We start from the raw sequence: 10,329 nt of genomic DNA, 5'->3' as shown, positions 1-10,329 counted from the left end.
CTTTGCTAACTTTTTTTGAGCCAGACTCTGTGTATGATTAGGTCCAGAGAGCTGGGAGCACTTCAGAATAGAGACAACGGATGTATCAAAATGCAATGACACAGCTGCAAACTTGGGACTTTGGGAGAGGCTATGAATGTGGCAATAAACTTGACTAGGTAAGATATTCAACTCCAGGGTTGCCCATTAATGTTCAGGGACTTACAGGACAGGAGGGGATATTCAAGTGAGTAAAAATAGCGTAAGGACTCCTTTTGGACTTTCTGTTTCCGTAGTGTCCTCTGAGTACTCCATTCTCTACATAAAATTGCTCTAACAATTATGTCCATGAAAGAAAAATTTACAAGGGAAAAAAGGAAAGAAGGAATAAATTCCACATTTTGGTCTAAAGCTGGGTATTCCAATGCAGGAGTGGATTGCATACCTGCAGGCAGAGAAATGCATTACATTATGAGTTGGCATATGCTAACTGACATGTGGGTCTGTGCTCACTCTGCTCTCAGAGAAGTTAGAGATCAGCAGGTTTACTGATCACCAGGGAATTCTTCTTCTTTGGCTCCCCTCTTAGCAGGTATTATTCATTCTTCTTAATAGCAGCTGCTGTAAGACCTTCCAGTTATGAAAAGAAATCACCTCTCTCCAGAAGCTGGGCTGCTGATGTCTGTACAGGGCCACACTTTCATACTTTGTACGTAGTGACAGGTAACACAGAAAGCAGAGTCCTGGTGTGGCAGGTTCCCTCTTGCCTGCACACAGTGGATCACAGATTGTTCCACTGGATCTACTGGGAAGAAACCAGCAAAGGTGTATGGAAGAACCGGTTGCTTCCTGAACAGCTTTGGGAAGCCCTGCAGTGACCATAACTCCACAGACATACTCTGGTCTCCACACATCCTTCTACCTCCCACAAGCTTTGTTCCTGTGGTGTATGTAGGTCTATACTGTTTATGCTTCTAGTTGTTGTTCTATTCCTTCATCTTCTTAAATACATGGATCATAGTAAGTTACAGCATCACACCACTTCTGCGGCACACATCCTCCTCCACTGAGGTTGGGCACTGTAAGCAAACCCCTGAGCCTACCTGCCCTGAGGTAGAGGTTGTATGCTCCTCTCAGGAGGAGCTGTATCCAAAGCATGCCAGCGTAGGCTCAAGTCCTCTCTCAAAGTTCTGAGCTCTTGCTCATGAAATCCTCAAAGTAAAAACCTTGTCTTCTTGCAATTAAATTCCTTGTGCCACATGGGGGAGCTTGAGCTGTGACTAAAGCTCATCACTTCCAGATAAAGAGAACAGGTCAGCTATACTCAGGACTTCACCCACTGGAAACTGTTCTGGAAAGGTTGGTTGAAATAAGAAAGATGTTAATTTTCAAAATGATCTTACATGGCAGTCATTGATTTTGCCTTCAAAAGGCAGCTAAACCCATAACTTTTAGGTCCTAAGTGATGATCCTTAGAAACTTCCAGTTGCCCTTAGCCTGGTAGATCAAATAAAATAAAAATCACTATATTTTAAAGGGATAAGCAAAGCAAATGAATAATGGGGATTAATTCCAGCCACCCACTAATAGGACAAATATACAACAGCCTTGAGTTAACTTTACTCCTTGCTGAGCCATCTCTGTCGCCAAAGCCATCTTGACAGCTGAAGTAAAAGCAGATGAAAAAGCAGGGAATTCTTCTCACCATATTTGGCAAGTAGGTGGACCTGAAGTCTAGTTGGAAACCCTTAAAATCAGAACTATGCCTTAGAGACAGCAGAGCTAAAACTCACCTCCCGAGTAATTCAGAAAAATAAGCCCAAGGATATGAAAAATATCAGGGGGTTGCGAGGGGGGGGTGTGTGTGTGTGTTGAAATGTTTGTTTGCCTTTTTTTTTGGTTTTCGGTTTTCATAAAACCAAGTAAATAGTTTGGAAGCAGCTTGTAAGCCTGAAAAGGTGTGTGACCGTCCGGACTGGCCACCTGGAAGGCAGATGAAGACAGTCGAGCCTTGAGCTGCACATTTTCACAGCCCTGTAGGGTAGTCAGAGGTCCCCACACGAAGCCCGGTACTGCCTGCGTGCCGCGTACCTTGCGGGTTGGTAACAGGTACACAGCCAGCAAAAGGAAGGGGTGCTGCTCGGCCCGGCGTAGAGAGCCAGGCTCGCCAGCGGAACATCCCCTTGCGCCCCGCTGGCGGGGAGGCGAGAGCACCGGGAGGGGGCTGCCCGTCGCCACTGGCCTCAGACCGAGGCAGGGCGGGGCGGGGCGGGGCGGGGCGGGCCCTGCCCGCAGCACCGGGCGGGGCGGGGCCGGGCCGGGCCGGTGCTGGCCCCCATAAGAGGCGGGGGCCGCGGTGGCGGTAGCTGTTGGAGCAGCGACAGGAGGATGCAGGCGATGCCCGGGGTGCAGGCGGCCAGGCCGTTCAAGCTGAGGAAGAGTTTCGGTAAGGGCAGCGGCTGCGCGGCCCGGGGGGGGGGGGGGCGGGCTGCGCGGCCCGGCGGAGGGGGCTGCGCGGCCCGGCGGAGGGGGCTGCGCGCACGCGTAACGCTTCTCCTTTCTCCCGCGTAGCCACCCGGCTGGAAGAAGTGGCGGGGATCCGGGCGAAGTTCCCGACGAAGATCCCGGTGAGTCTCTCCTGTTAGGGGACCTTACTGCCGCTAGCTGAGCAGAAGCGGTGGCGCCTCTCTGGAGGTGTGGGACGGGGAGGGGGGGAGTGTTTTGAGTTTGTTAAGTGTGGCTCTCATTAAAACAGGTAATTGTCGAGAGATACCACAGGGAGAAGTACCTCCCTCTCTTGGACAAAACCAAGTTTCTCGTTCCCGAGGAGCTGACCATGACGCAGTTCATAACTATCATCAGGTGGGTAGCAAGTGCCTGCGGGTCTGTGCTGCGCCTGGGGCTTGCTGCTCTTCTCTAGGCAGGTGTCTTCTGGTGCTGGCTGGAGCATCTCATCTCGCTTTCTTCGGTGGGGAGGAGGATGAAGGCGCTAGTACTGGCTCTGCTCTCTTGCAAGCGTCTAGAGAAAATCAACAGATGCTTTCTCAGGTGCATTTGGGAAAAACAACGTGATCTACGATTTTTGGAGTCATAATGTCTTCTCTCTTCCCTGTAACTGTAGTGATTAAAGATTACATCAGGCTCCTCTTCTGCTTTCTTCTTGCTTGATGAACTTGGCCCTGGGGCTGTGTGCTTCTGTTCTGCTTATAGCTGTTGCTGCCTTGCTTTTTTTTTTTTACTGCATCTTGCCGAATTTGCCTAGGTTCAAAGTAACTCTTGAACATCAGTGGTGTGAAAGGTGCTTTAAAATTTGTTCTTTATAAGATATTGCAGGGAAGAAGTCTCCTAAAGTATTTAGTGATGTTTTCTTATACAGTATGAAAGATAAGTGTTTTCCAGCATACTTTTTTAAAATATGGAGAAGGTCTTTCTGGATGTTAACTTCTGTTAAAGGATGCTTTTGGCTCTCGGACAACTTATGTCCTGATAGCTTATGTCCTGTCATCTGTAATGTCTCTGAGAAGGACTCCTCTTTTGAAGTTAAACAAATGTAAAAGACCATGCTGGAATCCTTTCACAGCTGTGATACAGAAGCTTTTGTTTTCTGCTCTGGTAATTGGGAACTGAAAGCCCAGGCTCAGTAGCACTCATGGTCTAACAATGTAAGCCTCCCCTCAGAGCAGGAGCCTTTCAGCTTCCAAGCATACAGTTAACTTCCTCCTGATGAAGACGTTAAACCACATAAGGGCTTGCCACAGCTTTTCTTGTGCATAGTTCATGCAACTGCTCTGCTCAATGTATTTCATAGACTAAAGTGGAAATCTTCTTAAATTTACTAATGCTTAATCTTTATTTTTTCTCCCTTCTTCAATCAGAAGCAGGATGGCTCTAACTGCTACGCAAGCTTTCTACCTGCTGGTGAACAACAAAAGCCTAGCCAGTTTGTCCTTGACAATGGCAGAAGTGTACAGGGACTACAAAGATGAAGATGGCTTTGTATATATGACATATGCTTCCCAGGAGATGTTTGGATGCTTTTTACCCACTCCTCAAAGGAAAACTATGGAATGCCTTCAAAAAACTTAAGGCTTGGTCCGTGCTGTGCTGCAGTGAAGCAGTTGGCCATGAGTCATGCCGGTGACATGAACTTCGGAGATGCTCCTTCCAATTACAGCTCTGTAGTGGGGAGTTATGACCCAAAAGCTGGCAGGACCAGCTTAAGGCAGAAATGGTGGTACACTTTTCCTAGATAATAATTTGGATATATATTTTTATATTTGAAGACACTATGGGGTGGTTTTTGGAACTGCACCTCCACTTTTTTGAAATATTAGTCTTTTATGTAACTAGTTTTAAGGTGCCTTAAAGCCTAAGAGTAAAATAAAGAGTTTTTAAGTATTGAGTTGAATATTAGTTTTAATCTGAGGAAAGACTGTAAAAACCTTCTAGGAGAAGGTCCTAGAATAACTGGGGATTTAAGCTTGTGCCTTTTCATTGGAGCATTGCTTGCACAGTCACTGGATACTCAAATGGAATAACAAAGCTCAACGTGGGTCACACAAGAGAAAAGCATGTAGTAAATGGTTCATTAAGCTAGATAGGAGCTGCAAGATTAAGTGGACTGTCCTAGTGCTAAAGCAGGGCTCAAATACAGTCTTCAGTTTAAGACCTGGATAAACTACTGTCAGCTGTTACAGAAAACACTGAGTGAGATACAGATAAGCTAATTAAACTAAACTGCTAGCATAACCTAAAGGCAGATAGTATGATTTGAACTGTAGTTTAATTGTTTGGTTTTACTACTGAATTCTGCTAGTCTGCTCTCTGTAGATAGTCATATTCATCCCTTACAGGCACCTGCTTGTCAGTTCCCCTGAAGGACTGAAGTGAACCTTATTTCAAGGATGGACAGAGCTATATGATATCTGTTGTGATTAAGAGGTATACCAGTGTCTTTAGAAAATGTTCATACTGCCATGTAGTGAGATGAAGACTCATCTAACACAGAGACTTGGTTCCTAATCATGCATTAAAGGAACACTTGACAAGAGGCTTAGCCTGAAGTATAGCTCAAGCTAGCTTTCCTGGCCTCCTCATGTGTGAGGAATGTATTGGCAAGATGTAAATGTTCTGATTGTGCATAATCAATTTAAAACATAAGGTCACTTAAATCTGTCACAGTGTGCAGTTAATCAACCCCTGGCAGCCTCAGCTTAGGATGGTCAAATTGCTACAGTATGATGCAATTCTCCTGCCCAGTACCAGACTGATTTGCAGAATGATTAATGTAGGAATTACTAGACTGCAAGGGAAGAGGTGTTGACAGTATTTAAACTATGCATAGGGAAGGAATGCATGTGTAAGCTTTCTGCAGTGTTTCTCTTGCGCTAATAATCTCTTGGATGTAAAGCTCTGAGTGGACCTGGGTTCAAGCTTCTAAAGCAGGGGGTTTAGGAGGGTACCTGCCTTATTGAAGGTGGTGTTTGCCAGCTCATGTTTTGTGAGCTGGGGAACAAAGAAATCATTGACCTGACACTCAGTGGAAAGGCTAAGGCAGCGTTAGTATAGGTTATGAAAACATGTGGGCTTTGGGATCCCAGAATCTGTTGCTTGGATAGATTTCACTTATGCTTGTAATGGAAACAGTTTCCATTGCACAAATTGAACTCAAATAGTCATTTGTTACCAGCCCTGAGGGAGGCAGAGACACCTGTTTGGCAGGAGCACCACACAGCAATGTTCAACAGCTGTGGGAACCTTGGAGTGTGGGGGACAAGGGGAAGTCTTGCTGTGCTCAAGCTCTCTTGCCAGCCTGAAAGCTGGGCTAGTATTTTGCTTCGTTGGCTCTTCTGTTTCTGTTCCTGTCTTGTGTGATTCTCTGTACACAAAGAGGAAAGCCTTATGGATTTCTTGGCTGGAGCAACTTTGTGTCTTGACAGCCAGCTTCCTTTGGTTTCTAATGTAGTGGCTGAGCTGTAAGTGTTGATCCCTCCGGCACTTACTGACACTGGGCTATGGTGTCTAACAGGCTGAGTCACAGAGCCAGCCAAAAAAGTTACACAAGGAGAAGGTCAGTTGCAGGTAAAGATCATTGTTATAAACCTGTTTAAACTGGCCTGCTGAACCAAGAGAAAAGTCCTGTGATCTGAGGAAAGCTTCATCATTGGGTGATAGTAACAGACTTGCTTTTCTACTAGGTATTAAAAGAGACAGGATTAACTATCAAAGACAGTTTTCAGAACATCTTAAAATAATAAAGTAGGTGTTAGATGCCCAAATAATTCAGTTAAGCTTCTACTCAAGTTGGCTTTGATGCAACTTAAAGCTTTGGGTTAAACCTATTGTCTTAAGTGCAGGGAACAAAAAGGATTGGAGAAGAAGCAAACAGAGAAACTTTGCTCTGACATAAGCAACTGAGATAAGTGCAGCTGCCTCCAGTGTAATTGCTGTTTGAAGAGCTAACATTTGCTTGAGTAAATACCTATTGATCAGAGGCAGGTACATATTTTTTTGTAACGAAGGACACCATGCTGTGGTAAGTAAACCTTATAGTTCTTTCCAACATACCCCCAAACTAAAAAGAGAAGGCAGGAGTAACACTTTTACAAAGTGTATTAATTTCTGAATTGATAGGGCCTTGTGTTCGCTAATATTCATAACATACACTAGAAGAAAGAAAACATTGGGGAGACTTCTGTTTCTGCCATGGACTACCAACTAAATCCTGGAAGGTGCTTTGGCTTCAAAGCACTTGTACATGTGCACACTGATGAAGTAACTTGCTAGATTGCGTTCACAGCACTCGTCCTCACTGTGTCCCATCTTCAAATATGAAACCAATCAAACTGAAAGGACGCTGAACCTAAGTGTATGATGAAAGCTGAATTGCCCTTTTGGTTGAGATCCTCTTCAGTTCTTGGGTAAAATAGGGTACTGGAGGAGTTGCAACTTTAACATAGCTGGCTGGAATCACAGGGCAAAAAAAGATAAGCTCTATTTTATAACTTCACTAAGGTAATAAAAAAGCTCTATAATAACACCAGTGGAGCTTTTAAAAGGGAAATACAAAAGCAGCTGAAATGAGGCAGCAATTTTCCTGCACAAAAACTGTTTTAATGAAGTATGTCATTCTTGTCTATAATGTGTGCTGGCCTGGTTACTGCTCTGGACGTGGAGGAGTGTTCTTGTTTTCAAAAGACCTTACTCAATAAGCAAATGCCACTCCTGAGGTGCATGCTGTGGGTAGTATGCAATCTGAATGCTCATAAGAGCAACTGGAGAAGAACACAATAACAATTAAACACCAAAGCAAACAACACCTATAAGCTCTTGTAATTGGTCAAAAGAGACTGCAATGTATTTGAATTTCAAATGAATAGAAATCAGTATTTTCTGTGCTTGTGAAGACTAGAGATTCAGCTGTCTGAACCTTCCCTGCCACAGCTGGTGTCCTAAGGCCATCTACAAACTGTACAGCACTTCATGGAGTGTAAATTGTCATTTGTTGCTGCAAGGCAAATGTGATAACCTCAGCTTGGGCTTTAGTGCACAAGTAACAGCAGGAGCTTTCCAAACTGTTTGGATTGAAAAATTACTTAACATCATGTGCAGGTAGAATAAATAAATAAATGAAAAGACTAGTATCTCCGTTCAAGTACTGTAGGCAGCAAGTCTTGTGATCTTAGATGGGCTTCTTATTGTTTTACTGTGCTAACTACTTCCAGATGGTAGTAGCTTCAGAGTAAAAATATTAAAGATGTGTTGTTAAGCTTGCTAAGTGACATAATGCCTCCTCTTCAAATGAGGGGTTTTGTTTATGTAATATACAGTAAGTTAAGGTTAAACTAATTGGACAGAATATAACCTTTAGCATCAAATAATAGTGCTGGTTTCCCCTTTCTCAAAAGCTTTTATAGAACTATGGGGGAAAACCCCCAAAAGACACTCTCATTGAGAGAAACCATTTTTAGAACACTGAATTTTAGGCTGGACTATGGGGTAGTGAAAGGGAGGGTTTCTGTGGAAAACTTCCAAAGGATATCTGAAAGGTGATTGAGAAATGCAATTTCATATATATTACAGTATAACCTATGTACAGGACTATGAATGGCATACACATTTCCCTTAAGGACTGCTGTTCCAGAAAGCTTTCTAGACATGAATCTTAAAAATATACGGTTTTGAATCATCCTGTCAAATTCTACTCAAAAATCTGCTTATAGATTTGTGCTTAGTGTCTTCTGTGTTCCTAAGATGCTTTATAATGGTAGCTGTGCCCACTTTTTTCTCCTGATGTTTTAGGTTGTTTTAAGAGCGCAAGTTCCTTGTTACTACCCAGCCTGCAGCATGCAGAGGCAGTTAGATCTGTAGTAGTCTGATACTACTTTAGAGAAACATGAATATAAACTTAATGATTGTGGCCAATGACCCTAAGGCTCTCCTGCAGCAAGTCATTGTATCACTCCCTGGCTCTGTGTTTTCCACCTGATCCCTCTCTTGTGACTGTAATGTTCCTCTGGTCACAACTGTAGCAGTGTAGTCCAGGTGGAGTTTGAAGAACATACAGTAAGTGTTGATGGCAGAGTTTAAAAAGCAGCACAGTCCCTTCCCCCCGAGCAGCAGACCCTCAAGAGGGTGTATGCCTGGGTGAGTGCACATGGAGTTTCCAGAGCAGGCAGGGACTGGGAAGGGGCTGCTTAAGCTACTCAACACTTACATCATGTCCAGACGGGGCTGTAAAGGGCTTTTATGAGGCTGCTTATGATTTGTTGCAGGGTGGGCTTGGCCAGTGCTGTTTACTTTTGTGAATACTTGAGGATCCTGGCTTTGCTTTCTTTCTGTGTGTAATGGCATGGTTGGGATCCTAATCGGACCATCAGTCCAAGCCTGTTATATGTCAGGCAAGAAGGCTGTCAACTGCATGGTCCTTGAGATGATGTAAAAAGAACCAGGTTCATCTGCCACTGATCAATAGGTCGCTGGTAGACTCAAAGCTTATTTCCCGCTCTCAAGAAAAGAGCCAAGACTTTGTGGCTTGCCACAGATGGATTTGCAAGGAAATCTTAAGGTCAGCCGACAAGTGGGTGAGGAGAGAGGATGGTTTGGGGCAGGGGGTTAAGCATGTGCATCAGTGCTTCCACCCAAAGCAGCTGCAGCCACATATTCAAAAGCCTGCCTATGACTGACTGGAAAGCCTGAGCCTCAGTATGACCTCACTAAGGCAACTATTACACCCATTAACTCACAAAAGGAAGTTATGAGAAAGAAAACATGCACACATGTGCTCACAGATGGAAGGTGGATATATCTGTTTCCTGAATAAAAAGCAAAGTCTTGTCATTGGAAAAAAACCCCACAAACCCACACAGGAGGGTGCTGAAAGGAGGACAGAGCACATGAAGAGATTCTATTCTTGGTCCTGGCATGACTTCACAAGGTAACTTGGCCCATAGTCTGAGATATTAAAAACTTAGTGTCAGTGATAGATATGAGTGTGGTCTTTGACCCTCCTACCCTAAAATGCTACAGCTGTGGTCTCAAATTAAAAGTCAGATAGTGTTAAGAGTTGCATATTTGAATGCTGCCTGGCTGAGGAAGAGCAACTCACTCCCCAGCAGCTTTTGTCATCAAGAAAAGAGAGCTATCAATAGGAAAAACAGCTGCTTTGCTACAGGTGAGGGTGGGATCACCAGCTCAGTGCAGACACATCTGTGCTGTCTAGACTGTCAGGGTAACCCAAGCATTTCAGGGGTTATGAAGATAATTTTGCTGTTCAAAACTATTGGCTCTGTTATAAACCTGTCCAAACTGTCAAGGGAGGCTGCAGGAGAAATACTGTATTTTCCTAGGAGGCAGCTGGATTTGGTTTAGCCCTCAGCTTTTCCCAGCCATCCTTGTGCTCACTGACTTTTGTTCCCAGTCTTTTTTTGGAAAGGAACCAGGCCTTCTGTGTTTGCAGAACCTGGGTACAGATGCTGAGATTGCTGAAAACTATAAATAATATGCCCTTAGTTGCCATGTAACAGCCTTGTATGAGAATTTGCAGCTGTTCTGTTATTGTAATACAGCTTGTGTTGGAGCCCCAAAATTTGGCAGTGCCTTGGTCTCTCTTGGGCTTCTAAGCCACTGTCAGGTCTGGAGCAGCAGCTTAAATGGGATGGCTGAGCCTGTTGCTGCTATTTAGGGAGCTTCTCCTGTTCCAGTGAATTTGGTTGAGAAGCAAAAGGTGTTACATCCTCTCTTAAATCAGCTGAAGAACAGCTGTGTGTTTCAGCCTTGCTAATCAGCATGAGCTATTTTTGCTACTGGGCACAACAAGGTAGATTAATGTAGCAGCTTAATTTCATGCCC

The 10,329-nt window shown here is 44.2% G+C and overlaps 1 protein-coding gene across 1 annotated transcript; it reads left to right on the top strand.

Moving 5' to 3' along the window:
- Window positions 1-2,367: 2,367 nt before the first annotated feature.
- On the top strand, window positions 2,368-4,065 carry MAP1LC3C (microtubule associated protein 1 light chain 3 gamma; the record flags this gene model as incomplete). The annotated part of the gene is made up of 4 exons (XM_084261785.1): window positions 2,368-2,425; window positions 2,551-2,606; window positions 2,735-2,841; window positions 3,855-4,065. 4 exons carry the CDS (start codon window positions 2,368-2,370, stop codon window positions 4,063-4,065), a joined length of 432 nt encoding a protein of 143 aa, XP_084117911.1.
- Between the last annotated feature and the right edge of the window lie 6,264 nt (window positions 4,066-10,329).

Source organism: Gallinula chloropus, assembly GCF_964237585.1.
Source record: "Gallinula chloropus genome assembly, chromosome: 3".
NCBI classification, from domain to species: Eukaryota; Metazoa; Chordata; class Aves; order Gruiformes; family Rallidae; genus Gallinula; species Gallinula chloropus.
This window is presented reverse-complemented; position numbering and strand designations above follow the sequence as displayed.